Source organism: Mus caroli, chromosome 4 (assembly GCF_900094665.2).
Source record: "Mus caroli chromosome 4, CAROLI_EIJ_v1.1, whole genome shotgun sequence".
Lineage (NCBI taxonomy): Eukaryota > Metazoa > Chordata > Mammalia > Rodentia > Muridae > Mus > Mus caroli.
Window position 1 is genome coordinate 40,176,232 of NC_034573.1, and position 21,210 is coordinate 40,197,441.

General features: G+C 47.0%; 2 protein-coding genes across 6 annotated transcripts in view; one reads left to right on the forward strand and one right to left on the reverse strand.

Annotated features, from left to right (window-relative positions):
- The window catches only part of Tmod1 (tropomodulin 1), a 76,077-nt gene extending 73,962 nt beyond the window's left edge, over positions 1–2,115 (forward strand). The window contains exon 10 of the mRNA XM_021160876.2: positions 404–2,115. Coding sequence (XP_021016535.1) covers positions 404–468 — 65 coding nt within the window. The 3' untranslated portion in view covers positions 469–2,115. The remainder of the gene's footprint in view (positions 1–403) is intronic.
- Positions 1,471–21,210, reverse strand: part of Tstd2 (thiosulfate sulfurtransferase like domain containing 2) — a 24,004-nt gene continuing 4,264 nt past the window's right edge. For all 5 annotated transcript variants that reach the window (XM_029475690.1, XM_029475691.1, XM_021160875.2 and 2 more), the window contains exons 3-10: positions 18,423–18,736; positions 15,416–15,536; positions 11,393–11,518; positions 10,228–10,333; positions 6,608–6,726; positions 5,999–6,157; positions 5,436–5,574; positions 1,471–3,166 (exon numbers count right to left, since the gene is read on the reverse strand). In XM_029475690.1, coding sequence (XP_029331550.1) covers positions 2,934–3,166; positions 5,436–5,574; positions 5,999–6,157; positions 6,608–6,726; positions 10,228–10,333; positions 11,393–11,518; positions 15,416–15,536; positions 18,423–18,736 — 1,317 coding nt within the window. In that variant the 3' untranslated portion in view covers positions 1,471–2,933. The remainder of the gene's footprint in view (positions 3,167–5,435; positions 5,575–5,998; positions 6,158–6,607; positions 6,727–10,227; positions 10,334–11,392; positions 11,519–15,415; positions 15,537–18,422; positions 18,737–21,210) is intronic.

Genomic DNA, 21,210 nt, shown 5'->3' on the forward strand with positions numbered 1-21,210 from the left:
ATATGAGGGGGCATGACAAGTGCAGGCAATTTTCAGTTATTAACATAAGCAGGAGGCAGGCCAGGCATTCCCAGAAGGAGCAAGGGGAAACAGTTTTAGCTGGCGAAGACCCCAGTCTTAAGACTAGCTAAAGTTAACTTTGCTCGGATCCAGTCTTCAATTGTGGAGCTCCTGTAGGAACTGGCAAAGGCGAATAGGGGAGGAGGGTAGGGGAGAGGGACTGTGTGGTCAGACATTTAGAAGAGATGTGAGGAGACTATGTGCACCTTACCACAGACTCATTAGTAACCAAGGACAAACCAGGTGGCCTTCTCTGAAAAGCAGACTCTGACCTTGTGAAGCCAGTGTCATTTGTGACTGACAAGGGACAGCTGGCTCACATCTCTTTCTCATTTCTTTGTAGTGAGGAAGAGGAGGCTCGCAGACCTGACGGGGCCTATTATTCCCAAGTGCCGCAGTGGTGTCTAGCATGCAAAGGGAAGCCCACGCCTAGGAACTGGACATGTTCTACCGATGATGTGTGTGCCCCAGTGGAGACCAGGATGAATGCTGGCGTGGAACTCTTGTGGTTCAGTTCTTTGTGCACTAAGGTTTAGGTTAACTAGACTGTAGTCGGACCTTTTATAAAACATGGTTAATGTGAAGTTTTTCTTTAGGCACAGAAGTTCAGTCTGGTAATTATTTAAACATGCAGAAGCCCTCAAGCTAGCGGGCCTTGCTGCAGACAGTGTGACACTGGCAGAGACGGCCCAGGAGCCCCCTGGCGGCCCTGCGTTGGGGCTTAGGTGCACTTACAACATGGGACGCATCAGCACAGAGCACTCTCCCCACCTAGTTTGGAAGCGTGGCGAAACAATCTTTTATTTCCAATTTGATCGTAGCAACTCGGTAAAAAAGAACACATAATCATGATTTGTCAACCCCACTTGAAACTTTGACATCGAGATTAAAGCTGCCAAAGTGATTCCAGGATCAATCCCCACCCCTAGGAATGAGAGACAAGCCGCAGAGTTTTCTAAGAGTCAGAAAGACACAGGAGTCCTTTGGCAGGTAAGACAAAGAGGGAGGAAAAGGCAATGGTGAGTTTTCACCGCACCAGGCCACAGACAGACATCCTTCTGAGTGCTGTGGGAACACCTGCGGGGCACTCATCTGCAGTCAGAAATCATTTCTTCTTTATTGAATTCCAACTTCATGATGGATGAAAACTTACAGCCCCTGGGCAGTGGTGGTGCACGCCTTTAATCCCAGCACTTGGGAGGCAGAGGCAGGCGGATTTCTGAGTTCGAGGCCAGCCTGGTCTACAGAGTGAGTTCCAGGACAGCTAGGGCTACACAGAGAAACCCTGTCTTGAAAAACCAAAAAANAAAAAANAAAAAAAAAAAAAAAAAAGAAAACTTACAGCCACATAAAAACATCTTCCTATACCACAGCAGGCAATGGCTTATGTGAGATTAACACCATTGGGTGAATTTCTAGTCCACCATGCCTGTGGTATTTAACATGGCCCTGCTTACAGACACCAAGTGCCTGCCTGGTCATTTATGAGACAAATCAAGTCACAAAGACCTCTTGCCTACAAAGGAAGCCTCTAGAGGACAGCAGAGTACAACATCTTAATGGTAAGGAATTAGGAGATCCTGGCCAAACAACACAAGGGATTACTCTGAAACCTAATCTTGGCATTCCTACTGGATCTCCTTTTTTAACACCATGGGAGCCAGTAAAAATGTTTGAATACACTGTTCTTGTGCCTTTTAATAGACCACAGTGCCAGTTAAACTAGTATTTTTGTTGTTTTGGGGAGTTATTTTCCTTAGGGATTCAGCCAATATTACAGTAATGATAAGGCTCAAAAGCTGTTGAGCATAGCCAGGGGGCTTCTGACTTAAGAGAAAGCCTGCACACCGAACTGTAACGCTATGGACAGTACAGGGTAACTAGAGGTGCCATCGGGGCCTCAGCACTGAGTGTCCACTGAGGCTGTACATGGGCCCAGGAGTGGCACCAAGCTGCAGGGACAGCCAGCCCCACTCAGCTTCTCCTTGAAACACAACTGCAGCTGCATTCTGCATCACTGGAAACTGCAAAATAATATTAAAGCCATTTGGTCTATGTTGGCTCTGTGTGCTTCTTAAGAATTGTGGGATAAGAACATGTGCCCAAAGGCCAGGAGGGCTAGGCAGCTACCATGCTGAGTGAGCTCACCAACCAAGTGTCTTGTGTGCCAGATGCTGACCTAAGCCTGCTGCTCGTCTAGATCCCTGAGAACACTTGCAAGCTGAGAGAGGGATGCTGGGTAATGAAAAGCTGCTAGAGGAACATCTTTAAAGAAACTGCATCAACAAAAGCATGGGCCACCTCTTTCAGAGGACCTCTGTGAAGGGACAGAATATACTCTAGAATCTGAAGCCGCATGGTCTCTGGCCAACTACTCAGTAGTGCCATGATCACATAGAAAAATGGGTTTGCAAATTTAGTAAATGCTTCAAGGCACAAGGTGATCAGAGCCACAGAGCCTTCAGGCAGTTAGGGAAGAGCTGGCCTGGTTTAAGAGTCTACACCCAGGGCCCAACTTTTATAATTTTGCTGTCAGGGTAAAAAGGTTTGCTGACGAGCAATGCCTACCACCCTGCAGCATGGCAGAGAAGCCGCCAAGCTCAAGATAATCCCTCAACATCGTTGGGACTCCTCAGGGTTTGCCTTTGTTCCAGGCTGTAGCATCCTCTGGATCAAACGGAAAATCAGGCAGCTGACACCGACTCCCTGTCCCTTGTCCCTGTGGCCATCTGCTGTGCTGGCAGTGACCAACATGGATGCTCCCCATTTGTCTCTATACTGTCTCAAGCTGCACATGGCAACTTAAGTCTGCATGTGTCAGTGAGTGCTGAGCACCAGGCCCAGGTCCAGGCTCACAGGGACTGAACTCGTGACTATGCCTGCGGTTCCTGTGGGATTCGTGGCCTCCGGGCGGTACACTCACATTCTTCTTTAAAACTGTCCTGGGAGGGGACTGAAGCCTGCTTGCCCCCTTTGTCTTGACACATGACACAACAGGCTGTGAATCCTTGTCCTTGACAGGCAGAACAGGTCAACACAAGCTGGCGGCATTGGGGAGTAGAGCAGAGTTTGTATTGGTCCCATGGGGCTCCGCAGTATGAACATTCTAAGGAAGAAAGGATTTTATTATTCTCTCTTTCCCTTGCCTGTACACACACACACACACACACACACACACACACACCCCACAAAGACAGAGAGACAGAGTGACAGAGAGAGAGGCAGGGGGTTATAGGGGGAGGGAAGGCATAGATAAATTCCAATTCCTAAAATAACCCTTAGTTCACTAGAATCTAATATACTCTTTTGGTCCAAGGGAATGTTTCCAAGTCAGGCAGAGTGGTACTGACTATGACCTAAACACTTGCTGGGCTGAGACAGGAAGACTGTAAATTCAAGGATAGCCTGGGCTATGTGTACAGTGAGACCCTGTCTCAAACATATAGATTAAAAGAAAAATACTATTCCTGTCATCTAAGAATGAAGAAGGCCTTTGCGGGGGTGAGGGGTGTGGTGTGGAGGGGCTGGTTCTGGGAACTGTGTTCTGATTCCTCTTCCTCCATCCATGGCTCTTTCTTCCATTGAGAAAGGGCTTCTGAAACCAGCGTATCACCCCCTATTCTCTCCCTCAGATAACCTCCCTTCCCAGGGTAGGGAACATACCAAAAGACAGTTGACCCCACATTACAACCAACTTATAGAATGCACAATGCCCCACCACAGGCCACCATCAAAGGCCATTGCCAGGACACCTGACCACCCAACTCCTCCTGGCCAATGCTGGTCACCTTTGAGAACAGCAGTCTCCCTTCTGTGCTGCTTTGGCCTTTCGCACACTACAGTCGCATGCAGGTGTTCCCTCTACGGATCCTTCACTTGTTTTCTACTTATGATCTATACTATACCTTGCTATAAAGCAGATCTGAGGTTTAAATCAAATAAATATTAGACAAGAGAAGATCAGAAAAGTGGGGATGCAAGAGGGCTCAGTGAGTACAGGCAACTGCTGCCAAGAGTGATGAGCTGGGTTCTATCCGCACAACCTCCATGGTGGAAGGAGAGAGCTGACGCCTTCCTGTAGGGTGTCCTCTGACCTCCACACACACTTTGTGGAATGTGCATTAGCACGTAGATAAGGAAACATAATTTTTTACAAAGATCAGAAGGGAAGAAAAGAAGACGAACAACTCTTACTAAGAGGTTTGTAATCAGAAGGTTCTAGAAACCATAGCAGCCGTTAAGGTTGCCAACCTATGACTTTGATTCAGATACTACTGAGCTATAGTATCCAGGGCAATTCATGCTCAGGGGATCGTCTCTCCTTTCCTAACTATCTCTATCAAACAAGGCCCCGAGTGTGACCAGCTGTCTGCAGCTGCCACCCTCGTGGCCCTGCCCTGCCTGTCCATTCCCACCTCCAGATGTGCACTCTGGGATGGGAGTGCGATCTGGCTGCGGCATGTCACACTACTGATCACCAGGGTTGATTTGGCTGACCTGTCTAAGCACATGTCCCCTTCCTCCCTCCTGAAGCTGCAGCCCAACTCACGAGGGCTTTCCCCATAAAACAGGGCCAGCCTTTGGTCAAGGGAATGCTAGCACTCTGTGTTTTCCTGTTCAGACCTCCAGACAAGCCCTCAGGTGTACAACATGTCCACAGGCCACCCACTGCTTACTCTTTGCCATGGATATCTGCAGCCTGATAATGTCTCAATGAATGATATCAAAAGCATCATGTTATCAAGGAAACAAATTGTATAGAAATACAAAATGGCAAAATAACTTTCAAAGGTGTGATATAACAAAAGCTATGTTGTATGTTGACACATTAAATACAAGAGTCAGTAGGAGGCCGACCTGTGCCCACTGTGAGGCTGTGATGACCATGATGCCATGCTGAGTACCCACAGCAGCAGCAATGGATGTGGCAGACTGGGAATCCTACTGGAGACAAGGGCCCAGGACACCTGGCACCACTGGTCTGCTTCGTGTTGGAGGGGTTTCATTTTTGTCATGAGTTATGGAGAATGAAAATTTAAGTATTTTCTCACTCCAGTTCTCAGACCCCCTGAATTCTACACACTGTCTCTAGGCTAAGTCCATGATTTAGCCTGTCTGTCCAGCTCTAGGCAAGGCAAGTGGGGTTAAGACCATTTTAAAGGACTTGCCCACACAGTATACAACATGACCATCACCACCTGAAGCCTGTTTCATCCCAGCATCTCTAGCTGCTGGGAAACAAGATGGCAGCACAGTGCCCTTCACATCTCCACGTGATGCTCAGGTGTCCTGGCCTGCCTTTCCCGGGCAATGGCTCTAGAATAATGACTGATTCTGACCTGTAATAATGTGGCTCTGGACCTGGGCTGACCTACCTGATACCACAGAACTGTTGTAGGCCAGGGCAAACCGCTCATCAAAAACAAACAGCTTCCCTTTGTAAAAGCCATCAGGAAACTCTTCCAAGTACTTGTGGATGCCACCCTTGAGCTGAAACACTTCCTTACACACTCCCTGGTATAGAAGAAAACAGAGACTTAGAAGCAGTTCCATGGTGGCGAGTGTCTAAGCAGAGCATCCACCGCCTGTGCCCATCAGCCAGGGGCTCCCAGGGGCCCCTGCAGGGTGTGGAAAATGCTGACCAAGGGGTCAAGGAACCACCTGGCCAGACCTTGCCTACTGGAGGCTGAGTGATGACAGCGGGCAGGCCCTTCCCCCTCTGAGACCCAGGAAGCCTAACTATTTTTGCTGTCCCCTAAATATAGGGAGGCATCTGTTGGGACATGTACCGTGACTGAATACGCTCTTCTCGGGATCAAGCTCAGGGACTAGGAAAGGGGTGGTGAGCAGGGGTGAGGGGTGGAGTGAGGGGTGGGGAGCCCCACACAGGCTGGTGGGTGGTGGTCTTCACCTGTGTGCTGGGCCTGCGGTGGCTCACCTTGGCTCTGAGGTATGCGGAACCCCGCTCACAGCGAATGCCCCCAGTGCAGTACATCAGCACCCTCTTCTGCCTGAAAATGTCAAGGTTTTTGTCAACGTAGCTAGGGAAGTAACTGAATTTCCTGATGTCTGGTGCTAAGCAGCCCTGGAATCGTCCCTACAACACGGGGACAGAAGGAAATGATTAGAAAAATGTACCTGCGGGGAGCCAAGTTCTTTCCAGTAACAACCCCCACCTGGGCAAAGAGCATCTGCTACCCAAAATTCACATCCCACACTCTCACCCTTTAACCTCAAGAGCTGGGGTTGTGGGTCCCCTTCTTACAGGTCCCTCAGGGCAATGGTGGAGGTTATGCTGGGAGCTCTCACAATGCCACTGGCACACCACAAGGGTCGGTTCATGGGAAACAAAATCCTTTTATGTGCCAAGATACCTCATTTTTTTTTTTAAGTTTTCTCAGCAGACCTGGAGCTCAGGACTTAGGTTTTTCCTGATGACGCTGGTACAGGAAGGAGGGTGAAGTGGCCAAGGGTTCCACACGGGATACACGGTGCTGTGTAAGGCGCACCCACCACTCTGTGCCACTTGGTTCTGCATCTTACTTACTATTTTGCTTTCATAGAAGTTCCTGCAGTCCAGTATGATAGTGTCACCTTGTTCCTCACTTGACTGTGATAAAACCTTTTCTATTTCTTTATGAAATTCACCAGGGGATAAATGGATTCCTAAAACCAAGCCAAACATTATATTAAAACAAAATGAGAAATGAAATTAAACATTAAAACAAAATGAGAATTGAAAATCTAACCCGAGCTGTCCTAATCTGACTGAAGTGCTGGCTCTGCCCCTCTCCATCAAAGCCTCTTTTCATAATCGCAGCAGAAGAGGAAGGGCAGCAGCTCATTGATGGTCAGGCTGAGATATCTCAGCAGCCCAGTTACTGCCATCTCCTTACTTCAACCGGAGACCAGAGAGTTCCAGCAGTTTGGAAATAAGAGATTTTCCTTAACCCAGATCCTTGGGGGTTCATTTGGCGTACCCGCCCACTGTGTGCTGTGTGGAAACTAGTGAGTCAGGAAACGGACAGTGTCCACAGAGGAGCTTCAACATCTTCAGTTTTCACTACAGCCTTCTAAGTGTCAAGTGAAAAAGCTGAGCACAAATTGAAGGCTAAGACCTTGGGTGAGACCAAGGTAGTTGAGAGCGCGACGTTACAGGAAAGTCTGGGCATATGTGGGTTTGATACAGGGGTAAGAAGATGTGTCTGCATTTGTGCATGCAGAAGAGAAGAGGATGGGCAGAGGACAATATGAACGGACATGAACAGAAGTTGTGGAGAAGAAGAAAAGCTATCTGACTGTAGAGAAGAGAGACGAAGATGAGTGTGAGCGTGAACGAGGCAGAGAGAAAGGGTCTAGGCCAAGGAGTCTCTCCCTGTGACTCTCAGAATATAAACATCCCTAGACAGCTCACTAATTGTGAAGACCTTAGAGTGAACTTGGCACTGTGGGATAATTACACATCAGGGTGGGGGCCTCTGGCGACACTCATGACAGAGCTGTATGGCATCACAGGAGACTCACTCCATTGGGCATAAACCCCGACCACCACTCGATAGTTCTCCAAACCTGGAGAAAAGGGGGCCCTGAGCAGTTTAGGTCTCCAGTTCTGAAGGCTAAAGTTATAGACGGTAACCAGGCCTTAAGTTATTCAGGTCAGTGTCATAGAATTACATGAGTCCCAAAACAGTGACATACAAACTGAGGTTCAAAACTATGAGAAGCATGGCGATGCTCTTTGCCTTCTCCCTGCAGGGAGCTTCAGGGGGCCAAATGTGTCCCCTGCTGCTTCTCTGCTGGTAGACAGACCCAGACGGATGTGTCTACAAGAGGTCCCTTTAAAATCACAGGCTTCAGGTGAAGACAGCCGGGTACTGCCTGCAGGCCAGCCTCCCCTCAGCGCCCAAGCAGTGCCCTGCCACACCAAGTAGCGCTCCTGTCACTGCTCTACTAAATGGGGACAGCAAGTAGACACAACCCTGCCTGGGTTCTACCTCTTCATGCATGAGTCTATCTCCAAGCTGCTTGTACTAACCTCTTTCCTTCTAGCTTAACTCCTGGCCTTCATCTTCATATTTACCTATGGAAAATGAATGCCTTAGAAGCAGATGGCCCTTTGTTCTTTGAGAGAAGACAATCCTACCTAGGAAGTAGTCATGGGAGTAGAGGCAAAGACAGGGACTGCACCTGACCTGATCATGACTCTGGCCCAGAGCTGGTAGCATAGATGCTGCTAGCTGCCTGCGGCTGACAACTACCTGATAATGCTTTAAGACGGTAACAGTAAGTGACATATATACTGCATTTCAAGGCCTAAGTGTGAAAAAGTAATAGTGTTTATATTCATTACTCCGTAACATGTTTTGGACACACTTCACTTATTAATGTTATATAAGCAAATTTTACCTATTTCTGTTTCTATTAGAAACTGAAAAATAATGCTCTGTGGCTCCCATATTTCTTCTAGACAGCAATCTCTGTGAGCAAACTCTCAGCCTAGACAGCAATCTAGGGGAGACAAGTGGACACAAGACCACCCTTTTGGGGTGTAACTAGCACTAATCCAAGACTGAGGACTCTCTACACAAATGATGGGTGCCCACAAACCTAGTCTGCAAGGCCAGCGAGGTGGGCCAGCAGGGAAAGGAGCGTTCCTTCAAGCCTCATGATCTGAGTCTGACCCCCAGAACCCCATGAAGGAAGGGAAGAGCTGAGCCTCATGACTCCCACATACGTGCTGCAGATCCCAAGCCCATACACATAGACACAAGTAAGTGGGTACATGTTGACTCCAGGACACAGTCAACCGAGGACTACCCCAGGGATGCACTTAGCACTATCCAGATTCTGAGAAACTCTACAAGCCAAATGACCGAGATCTCTGACAGCCAATCTGCAATGGGGGAGAGCTGAATGTGCAAGCTCAAAAACATTGTTTTTCTTGTTAAAGGATCTTATTTAAATTTGTTTTTCTTTATTTGTGTGGAAATCAGTAAACAAGCTCAGGTTTCAGTGCTCACCTTGCATCTTATTTGCAAGGGTCCTGTGGACTAGTTGGCCTGTGAGCCTCTGCAGAGCCTCCTGTCTCTGCTTCCACCACACAGCATGGCACTGGGATTGCAGCTTTGCATGGGTCTGGGGACTGGAACTGGAACTCAGGCCCCCATACTTGAGTGACAAGTGCTTTACCCATCTTCCCAGATACTCTTACTTAATCTTTTTTTTTTAAAGATTTATTTATCTATTTAATGTATATATGAGTACACTGTAAGCTGTCTTCAGACACACCAGAAGAAAGCATCAGATCCCATTTCAAACAGTTGTGAGCCACCATGTGATTACTGGGAATTGAACTCAGGACCTCTGGAAGAGCAGTCAGTGCTCTTCACCACTGAGCCATCTCTCCAGCCCCCTCTTATTTAATCTTAATAGAAACTTAAATCATTAACAGCAGGAAATTCAATGACAAGATACTTATTAATCAATTGTTGCTAAAATGTTTTAGAGATGGTAACGGTTACACTTAAATGTTACTCTTTCTTTTAAAAGTGTTTATTAAAGGATTTATGAATACAATAACAGGATCTCGGATGAGAGAGAGGGTTGGGGTACAGAGGCCATGAATGAGCAGCTGCTGCGGCTGTGTGTAAGCATACGGAAGGTCACTCTATTATTCTCAGCACTCTAGTTAATGTTTGCAAATGTAAAAAGTAAAACAAAACCAAAAATCCCTGCCAAACAAATGTCTTTCAGTCCTCTATAGTAACCGCAGGGAAGCAGGGATTGGATGTTCGAAAGTTCTAGAATGCTACTTTGCTTTTGAAAGCCATTTGCTCACTGTGGCAAAAGCCCATGCATTCTTTCTGCTGATGAACTATTTGCAAATAACCACACAGCTTTCAGATTGCTCTCTCTAGAAAGAGGAAACAACTTCTTGCCAAACCATCACCAAGAAAAATGTGCTTTGGGTCTATAGGTGAGCTTTTAGTTACCATAAGCACCACAGAAGCCAGCCTAAGTGCTGGATGGACAAAGAGTTAGCCTCCCATGGCTATTTTAAAGAGAAGACTGACACAGTTTTTGCTAATCAGGACTTAACTTTCTTATTTGTCTATTACAGTTTATATCTATGACAGAAAGTAACAATTCTTTAGAACATTAGCATACCGGGGTTCTTGTAGGAGACCTGACTGGGGCTGATCCCCATAGGCACGATCTCTTCAAACACACCGACTCGCAATTCCGGGAAGCAGTGAGACCCTCCTTTGCTGCTCTAACCAAGGAGAAACAAGACAGAGTTTACTTGTCCCACTGCCAGGTAAAGACAAATGCCAAATGTAAGAATTATGGTATGTTTTACAGTGAGACAGCTGAGATTTTAAACCTTGAATTGGGAGCAGGAAGGAACTTTCAATGAAGATAAAGTTTTGGTCCAAAACGTTCCAGATAATTCAGCATCCTAATAAATGTTCCCTGTGCCTCTTCCATATGCAGGACCACTGTGTTTGTATGGCTGTGTACATGTGACTCAGCACCACTGAGAGTGGCAACACTGTGTTTGTATGGCTGTGTGCATGTGACTCAGCACCACTGAGAGTGGCAACACTGTGTTTGTATGGCTGTGTACATGTGACTCAGCACCACTGAGAGTGGCAACACTGTGTTTGTATGGCTGTGTACATGTGACTCAGCACCACTGGGAGTGGCAACACTGTGTTTGTATGGCTATGTGCATGTGACTCAGCACCACTGGGAGTGGCAACACTGTGTTTGTATGGCTATGTGCATGTGACTCAGCACCACTGAGAGTGGCAACACTGTGTTTGTATGGCTGTGTGCATGTGACTCAGCACCACTGAGAGTGGCATGTGATCACACACCAACTTTTGTTCTGGAGCAGTGACCACAAGTGTCTTGCTGTGGCCAGCATGAGAATTAATTAGTAAAGTGTTCCCACCAGCTTACCACATACTGTGACAAAGCACACAGTACTTAGACTCAGCACCTCAGCTGAAAGAACCACAACTTGATTCTGATGTGGTGGCAACTTTAATTTCAGGTTTACTAAAACCACAGTCCACCACAGAGATCTGTAAAGCAGCCTTTCCAGGATTTAGATGCCAGCTTGTGTAACTGTGCCGTCCTTATAGGAAGGGAGATGAGATCTGAAGAGGATTCCGACATGCCAAGAGACATGGCCCTCGACGGAAACAGTGACGAGCCTGCCTGTTTTCCTGCCCTGGCTTGGAGCTCAGGGGAAAGGGGCTTGTCTGGCTCTGAGTGTGCTCTTCAATGACCCACAAGCAGACTGCTCTAGCTTTAGTTCTTTTACCTTAAAATCATCCTCGCTCAGGTAATCCTTAAATAATGGGCAGGAAAGCATGACTTCAACGTAGAGTCTGGTGGCCACTTTGCTTCCACCAACAGTTCCATTGATTCCTTCAGTAGCGATCCGAATCTGAGACACAAAAGAGGAGAGGGGTGCTGTCTTGGCTTGGGTGTCTTCCCATGATAAACTAAAGATCCCTTTCATGTCAGTGAGTGTAACAGGAAAAGCAGAGGCTCTGCTGTGGCCACCACAGTATCACAATATAGAGCACAGATGTCCCTCTGAGGCAGCGGGGCCTATTCAGCCTGTGCCAAACAAGCTCTGAAAACCCCGTTTGCTCCAGAGCTCCAACAGTCCAGTAGCCAAAAGGGATCCTGAGATGAGTTTAACACCAGGCTGTAGATAGAAGCTTCTAGAGGCTTAGGAAGAGATTGAGCTCCAGCCCTTCCTCATGGGAGGCCCAATACGCTTACATAGGTAGAACGACGCCAAAAGTGGAATTAAAAAAAAAAAAAAAAAGCAAAGCCCACTGAGAAAACTTTACCCCAGTCCTAAATAGGGACCTTACCTGACAGTGTGAGTGCACACATCACCTCTGCTTGGAGGCCAAGGGAAAGCCTCCATCCCAAAACCATAGGCTGAATTCAAGCTCTCTTTTGCTCACTGAAGTGCCCCATGTCTGCATTCATGCCTGCTACGTGGTGGGTGCTCATGTGTAAGAGCACGTGTACCCACATCTGCAGCTCTCTGGCTTCTCTAATCTGACATGCTTCACTGGGAATGGCACGTGAGAGCTGGGCCAGGGCAATCTGGGGGCTTGCACAGTGGGTTGTCCTAGTAGAGGAGATCCCATACGTGAGTTTAAGATGGAACAGCTTTATAAGGCGTCATCCCCAGAGTAAGGCGCTAGAGCACACCAGCTGAGGACTCACACAGTCTCCGAAGAGAAGAGATCTGATCAAAGACCCTGAACTGTTACCATTGTTCAAACATGGAATGCAGCCAGATTGTAAAGTTGTATGTGGCCATTCATTTTCAGTGTCTCATGTGATCCAACTTTTTAGGCTATGGATAAACAACAGGATTCATCCTACAAGCCAATGCCAGTTAACTGGTAGCTGCCCAGAGACGAAGTACCCTAATTACCACTGACTCCTTGAGAAAGAGGGCTGCAGTAGGGTGAGGTGGGGTGTAGGTGCTGCGTTCCTTTAATCCCAGCACTTGGGGAACAGAGGCAGGACAGTCTCTGAGTTCAAGGCCAGCCTGGTCTACAGAGTGAGTTCTAGGAAAGCCAGGGATACACAGAGAAACTGTCTCAGAAAACATACAAAATAAAATAAAATAAGAGACTGCAGTTCAGGGGAGACTGCTGTGGGTATGAGGCAGGGAACACAGACCATCTCTGTTCTACAGGCTATGCACCTATCTATCACTAATAGGGACGACAACAACAAAAATAGCCTGAGACCAGCAATGTCAGGAAATTTGTCTGAAAACAGTCTGACTGGTGATGGTGAATGTACATTTTTATGTGATTATTTCTAGGTAGACAGGTAAATTCTTTCCTATTTCATTTTAATCTCAGAAGCCAAATGCATGCCATACACCCATTCCCTACAGAGCCATCTCTAAACTCACTCACTCTCTAGCAGTACCTAAATTCTCAAAAAGTTCTTCAGACTTTGATGGAAAGGTCCTGTAACTAGGAAAGACAAGGAACAGCTAGCACGGTGGAGACAGCACTCGTAACTGTTCTGCCATCTCTACATCTCACTCACAAATTTCTTGAGGTCATATGATGTACATCGAGGGGCATTCAGGTTCTCCTTTTCCTTGCCTAAGAACCAAGAATGTCAAAACCCAGCACTAAAATATCTCCCTAACCTGGCCACGGCGCTGATGTCTGAGAGGCAGGAAGATGCTGCCACCTGGTGGGCAGGACTGCTCACTGCTCGTGTGCCAGGAGAGGCTGGTCCTCCTTGACAAGACATCCCTTTTCTCTGTGTATGTAGCCTAGTCTGCTCTTGGAGTTGCAGCAATCCTCCTGCCTCAGCCTCCTAAGTGCTGAGATTACAAGAGTGTACCATCACACCTAGCTTTAAAAAGCTCACCAAATAGAGATGGTGATATATAAATAAATAAACTAACTAATTAAAAAAAACAGCACAAATAGTTACTGGTTTTGAAAACTATGTGCTAGGAGTTAGGGATATAGTTGTTGAAGAGTCCCCCACATCTCAGGCTAGAGGAGGTTAAGATGCTAAGAGATACAAGACAAGAGCTATAGAAGGCACACTGAGGAACATGAATTTGGATGGGAGGTTATAATAGAGAACTGAAGCTTCAGAAGAGTTAGACTAGACAGAGTGGGAGTGGGTGTGAACTTTCAAGAGAATTTGCCTTGAAAAAAGACAAACAAAACAAGAGTTGGTGGGTCCCAGAAACCAAAGGACATGAGTGGTAAATTTCAGCCAAGGGCCCTGCTCTTGCAGCAGCCTAGGCTGTGTCAAGGGCGTCACCCACCTGTCGCTGCTGGACAAGTGCTGAACAAGATCATTCTGGCTGCTGCAGTGGAGAGCAGATTAAGGTGAGAATCGGGGAAGTTTCCACATAGACGAGATAGAGCATGGTCAGGGCGATGAAGTGAAAAAGAGAAGAAAACGGATACTTTCAGGACAGGGTGTGGGGATGAGCTGCACTGGTGGGTGATACCAGCACTTGTCAAACAATGTGGGCGTGGAAAACAGCACTGTCCATCAGTTTACTAGTACCTGGGGCATAGGAGAACCACAACCACCAGGTTCTCAGAAGGTCACTAATTCTGTGATGGTTCATATATGCTTGGCCCAGGGAGTGGCACTATTAGAAGATGTGGGCTTGGAGTAGATGTGTCACTGGGTGTGGGCTTTAATACCATGGTCCTAGCTGCCTGGAAGTCAGTATTCTGCTGGCAGCCTTCAGATGAAGGTGTAGAGCTCTCAGTTTCTCTTGTACCAAGTCTGCCCGGATACTACCATGTTCCTGTCTTTATAATGGACTGAACATCTGAACGTGTAAGTCAGCCCCAATTAAATGTAGTCCTTATAAGAGTTGCCTTGGTCATCGTGTCTGTTCACAGCAGTAAAACCCTAAGATAACTTCCTTTTGATTTAAAATTTAAAAGTATTTAATATGCATAAGCATAGAGCTGGAATATAAGCCACAGAGGGCATTTTACAAAAGTAAACGCCATCCTGTCCTGCAGAGGTGTGACCATCTGGGAACATGCTTCCTCTCATAGCACACACTCATAGATACCGGACAAACATGCAGTTTTAATTTCCCTTATTCTACAGTTTCCAATCCTTACAGAGCCTGCTAAGTGCTGAACCTTGTTCCAGCACTGAGAATGCCCCAGTGAAGACAAAGCTCCTGACCTTACGAGGCCCCATATGCTACAAGTGAGATAGGCTCTCCTCTCAGATTGCAGAAGTCTTTAAGCAGCAGCAAAGGCAGGGCATGGTGAGGACCCTGCACACTGTATTGCTGAGGGAGCAGCACTGGAGTGGTGCTCGCTCAGAGTACAGGAGGCCTGACAAGGAGGGGAGGGCCGCACAGGAGGGAAGGAGTAAATGTCGCACCTGATGAGATCATCAGAGACCTGATTCTAGGAAAACCAAGGTTTGACTTGTAATCAAACATGCAGAATCTACAAAAGGCTTTGGAGTTCAGTACATTTCCCTGTCTCAGCTGACAGATGTATCAGAACCTAGCTATGCCCACGAATGTTTCCAATCTATAACAGCAATGAATAAAAAAAATGTAACAAAGCCTGAAACATTTACTATTTGACCCCTTAGGTATAGGCTGACTGAGGCCTGGTCTATAAGTAACATACCAAGAGCTGGTTTATACTTTACCCTGCAAGCAGGGTTTCCCTCCTTTCAAGAACCCCCATGTGAAGACTTCTCTAAGAGCACAGCTCCTACAGTCCAAGGTTAAGGAGACAAGAAGAGGCTTGCAGGGCACATCTGGAGCAGGGCTTACCTTGCCTGTAAGGTGCAGGTGATGGCACAGAGCTGTCTGCCAGGCACAGACCCAGTGGGGATCCTCCAAGTCACAGTAGCAGTAATACAGGAGCACCTCTCCTTCCTCATCACCCTGGCCACTACACAAGGGAAGTCAGAGGAAAGAGCACGTGAGCCATGGGGAGCCTCAGTTCCCAGTGCACCCGGGCAGAGCAGGAGAGCACGGCCACAGGGAGCTACAGTTCCCAGTGCACCCAGGCAGAACTGGAGCCACAAGGAGCCCCAGTTCCCAGTGCACCCGGGCAGAGCAGGAGAGCAGGGCTACAGGGAGCTACAGTTCCCAGTGCACCCAGGCAGAACTGGAGAGCAGGGCCACAAGGAGCCTCAGTTCCCAGTGCACCCGCGCAGAGCAGGAGAGCACGGCCACAGGGAGCTACAGTTCCCAGTGCACCCAGGCAGAAATGGAGCCACAAGGAGCCCCAGTTCCCAGTGCACCTGGGCAGAGCAGGAGAACAGGGCCACAGGGAGCTACAGTTCCCAGTGCACCCAGGCAGAACTGGAGCCACAAGGAGCCCCAGTTCCCAGTGCACCCGGGCAGAGCAGGAGAGCACGGCCACAGGGAGCTACAGTTCCCAGTGCACCCGGGCAGAACTGGAGAGCAGGGCCACAGGGAGCCCCAGTTCCCAGTGCACCCAGGCAGAAATGGAGCCACAGGGAGCTACAGTTCCCAGTGCACCCGGGCAGAGCAGGAGAGCAGGGCCACAGGGAGCCCCAGTTCCCAGTGCACCCGGGCAGAGCAGGAGAGCACGGCCACAGGGAGCTACAGTTCCCAGTGCACCCAGGCAGAGCAGGAGAACAGGGCCACAGGGAGCCCCAGTTCCCAGTGCACCCGGGCAGAGCAGGAGAGCATGAAGCTGGAACAACCCCTGCCTCCCTTCCATCTTATTAGTCTCCTAACATAAGAGCACTTCTCTTCATATTTTCTCTACATAGGACAGTATCTGCACCAGACTTCTTACAAAAAGCAAACTCGCTTCACTGTCCTCACTTAGCTCTCACACCAGGAGACAGGTATTATTAACCCTGCTTTACAGGCAAGCTGGGAATTTGAGCCCACTGTGGCCTATCCTCAATCACAAGGCAGTATCTGGTTTGACTGGCTCACCATGAAAAACATTTTACTTCCATTTTTCCATGTAGTACACTTATCTATAGACGTGTTATTATTGGCCACGTAAGACAAACTTTTCTATGTCAGCTTGCTCACAGAGTAGCACTAAACCACTGAGAAGACATCACTACTTTAGGAGACCAGAAAAGAGTATAAAAATTCAGTATATAGAATATTGTATTCCCCCTAATTTTTTAAACATTTTATGCATTTAGTATTTTTATGTGTATGGGTGTTTTGCCTTCATGCTTGTCTGTACTTGCAGTGCCCATGGTGGTCAGAAGGTGGCATCAGATCCCCTGGAATCACAGACAGTAGTTATCCAGGAAGTGGATGCTGGGAATGGAACCTGCATCCACTGGAAATGTAGCCTGCGTTCTTAACCATGAGCCATCTCTCTAGCCTTTCCCAATAATCTTGATGGACAATTTGTCTGTCTAGATGCATATTTGTAAATTCATCAGTGTCTGGACCAAACAAGTGTGATTCTTACCTATTCTACTTATTTAGACTTATGTTCTCATTCAAACGCATTGTGACCCCCGTGTGCCTTCGTTCATACAAGAACACATTCCTACCATATACATACATCATACACATAGGCATAAAGATTTAAAAAAATAATGACTTAAAAAGACAAACTGGAAACAACTGTAAGTAGCCATAGCAGGAGAGTGAAAGGATAGGTGGAGTCATGACAGAACACTGCTGCCTAGAGTGGTGGAGCACGGCCTTAATCCCAGCACTCGGAAGGCAGAGGTTTTCTATCATTGCAGATGGGCCTTGCCCTCCAGTCATACAACCACAAAGTAGACTCTTCTCCGTGGCTTCTGTTTTCTCAGCATAAAGGTTCCATTCTCACGCAGCCCTGTATTATCACCTGTCTGTGGATCTTATGCTAAGTGTTCCTTTTTATTTGTTTGTTTGTTTGTTTGTTTTGTTTCTCTGTGTAGCCTTGGCTGCCCTGGAATTCCTTCCATAGACCAAACTGGCCTTGAACTCAGAGCTCCCCCTGCCTCTGCCTCCCGAGTGCTGGGATTAAGGCCGTGCTCCACCACTCTAGGCAGCAGTGTTCTGTCATGACTCCACCTATCCTTTCACTCTCCTGCTATGGCTACTTACAGTTGTTTCCAGTTTGTCTTTTTAAGTCATTATTTTTTTAAATCTTTATGCCTGTGTGTATGATGTATGTATATGGTAGGAATGTGTTCTTGTATGAACGAAGACACATGGGGGTCACAATGTGTATGTGGGAGTCCAAGGATAATCTTGGGTGTTGGTCCTCATCTTCCACCGTGTTTGTTCTTCACTGCTGAGTACCCAACACTTGCTGGCCTGTGAGCTTCTGGGGATTCTTGTCCCTGCCTCCCATTTTGCTGTAGAACTGGGATGACCCCCAAGCACTCCCATGGCTGGCTTTAAATGGGTCCTGGGGACTGAAACTTAGGTTCTCACATTTATGTGGCAAGCATTTATCCCAATGGACCATTCCTCAGCATTTATCCCAATGGACCATTCCTCCAGCCGCTATCATTGGGAAATACACCTAGTTTATTTTTAGTTAGCATACAAAATAATGTGTTGTTTCCAACATTTTGTTATTACATATAAAACTGCCACAAGCATTTGAGTTTAGGCTTTTATGGGTGTGTGTCTTATTTCTGCTGGCCACACACCCAGGAGTGGATCGCTGGGAAGGAGAATGCTGCACTCTCCCTAGCAACGCCTGGGCCCTTCAGTTGTATCTCCCAAGGCTGCTATTTCTCATTTTCCTATTTCAGTGGGCTATCTGTAGTATCTCATTGTAGTTGAAAATATTTTAAAAGTAAACCAAACTACAGAGTGCAAAACTTACCTCCTCAGCTCCTGGGGGCTAACATGGCTCACATCAGGGAGCCAAGCAGATACCTCCTGACTAGGAGTGAGACAGTCTTTGGGGGAGCTCCTTTTGTCTGTGGGCGTAAGGCTCTGTGAGGCACTCAATGCTGCAGTCAGCTGCTTCAGAAGAGAAGCAGTCTGCTGGTACACGTCTTCAGCATGCTGTGTGGCCACATGTCTGTGGATGCTGGTCTGGTCTGCAAACAGCTGCTGACAACATCGCCACCGTTTTTCCTTAAATTCATAAGAAGGTGCTGGGACTTGTTTGGTTTTGACCAAAAGGGCAAAGGCCTGCAAATAACATTTCAAATACCATCGTTATTTAACGGCCTTAGGTTTAGGGGTAACAAAAGCTCCATTCAAATCACCTTTTATGGGGGTAGGGTTTCTAGCTTGGCATCCTGCCAGTCTATAAAGCACTCCAAGAGCAATAGCATGGGCTGCACTGCTTCCAGCAACCTACACACCGACACTGGCTTCATACCCTGGCCTTCCAAACTCAAGCCTCCTACATCCGTGTTCTTCTGCACGTGTCAGAGACATGGACAAATTGGGCACCTCACTGCTCCCACCTCCCTGTCCTCCCTGTGCACGCTGCTCCCTGAGGCGGGATGATGCTACTCTGTTTTCTCTATTGGAGTGGCTCTCAACCTTCCTAATGCTGCGACTTTAATACAGTTCCTCATGCTGTGGTGAACCTCAACTATAAAAGTATTGTTGCTTCTTCATAACTGTAATTTTGCTACTGTTATGAATCATAATATAAATTCTGGAATACAGGATATCTGATATCACAAGCCACATGTCGAGAACTGCTACTCAGTCAAATAGAAACACTCAAGAGTTCAATGCAGCCGGGCGTGGTGGCGCACGCCTTTAATCCCAGCACTCGGGAGGCAGAGGCAGGCGAATTTCTGAGTTCGAGGCCAGCCTGGTCTACAGAGTGAGTTCCAGGACAGCCAAGGCTATACAGAGAAACCCTGTCTCGAAAAAAAAAAAAAAAAAAAAAAAAAAAGAGTTCAATGCAGAGGCCTCCTCTGACATCAGTCTGTACAACTCCCACTAAATGCTATTTTCCTACTTTCTAGATATAAAATCTTAGATTTTTTACTCTTCCACAGTTGTAAATATTGGCTCTGCTATTTACCTTTGAAAACAAATTAGGAAGTTATTCAGTCTGTAGGTGCCAAATTTATACTTGGAAAAAGTAAATCAAAGAGTTCGTAGATGTTAAACAGCATACTTAGAATTACATCCTCGTCTGATCAGAAGTCATCATGCACTCCCTCTTCCCCGCCCTGTTTCCAGCTCAGCTAAATGACCCAGTCCATTCACTGCTCCCTGATGCCATCTGAACACTCACCGCTGCCCCGCTGCTTTGCTTATGCTCAGCTTAGTGTCTGGAACACTTTTTAAAATCACGAACATCGTATCTAAGTGAAAGGATGCCAGTTCTTGAAAGTACACATTTATAAGGCAATTACAGTGCAGATCGGATAGGGACCTTGAGGAAACTGACAAGACTGCTCTAAGGTAACGGCCTCCTCCTGTGCATACACCAAATCCATTTCCCTTCTTCCTGGGATGCTGTATTTCCCAGCCTTTGCAGTTAGTGCTGTCCAACTGTTTTCCAGTGGCGTGACAGGTGGCAGTTCCACTTCTGGTTCATAAAAGACTGCCATGTGAGTGCATCCGTGCTCTCTTCCTCTTTAGTTGCAGTGGGAACTCTGGAAATGTGCTGAGTCCTGTGGAGGTAACATCAGCCTGGGGCCTTGCAGCCTGTGTGTTCATGAAGATGCCTTACTTCTCATATCCCAAGTCCAAACACCTAATGCGCTCTATCCACTGCAGGTGTGAGGCCACTTGTTACAGTAGCCTTGACCCCACAATTAATACATTAGGAACTTCTATACGGCTAATACGGAAGAACACAGAGCAAAGATATCAATACTATGTAACTATGATAAGCAAAGGGTGGTGTACACCTTTAATCCCAGCAGAGGCAAATGGATCTCTGTGACTTCAAGACCAGCCTGGTCTACAGACCATCTGTAGTAACCAAGCCACTGAAGTGGGTGCTGGCAGTAGCTGTTTCTGTGTAACCAGGTGAGCCTCCTGCACTTGAGACAAGGTAAGTGTTGTAGGATATTTGATCACACTGTGAATCCCAAGACTGTTATTTACTGGAAAAAAAATGTTTTTACTTATGGTGTGGCACAGCCTTAAAATACACCTTTAATCTGAGAGCTTTCTGTTTGAATACTGAAAACAGGATTAAATTAAATCAACCACAGGTCAAGAAGTGGGACAACCAACCAGAATAAGAAAAAAACCACAGAGAGTAAGAGGGACGGATAGAGAGACATTGGGGAATACAAGGATGGGATATCAGGTTGAAGGAGGTTTTTTTGGGATGGCATGAGAGAGGGGCATTGCTTCTGGAACATCAGCTGAGGAGGAAGCGGGTGCTTTCTCTGAACTAGCAGGCTGTCACCCTAGCATCTGGCTCCTGAGTCTTCATTGGTAAAATCAAATGATTGAGATTTTGTTAAAAAACAACAGGGACGTATGAACAGAACCTCTAGACAAAGCCAGTAAATGAGCTACTTATAAAATTCTTCTAACTTTCTGTAAGTTTGAAATTATTGCAAAATAATACTGGTAAAGAACTTTTTTTTTTTTTTTTTTTTTTGGTTTTTCGAGACAGGGTTTCCTGGCTGTCCTGAAACTCACTTTGTAGACCAGGCTGGCCTCGAACTCAGAAA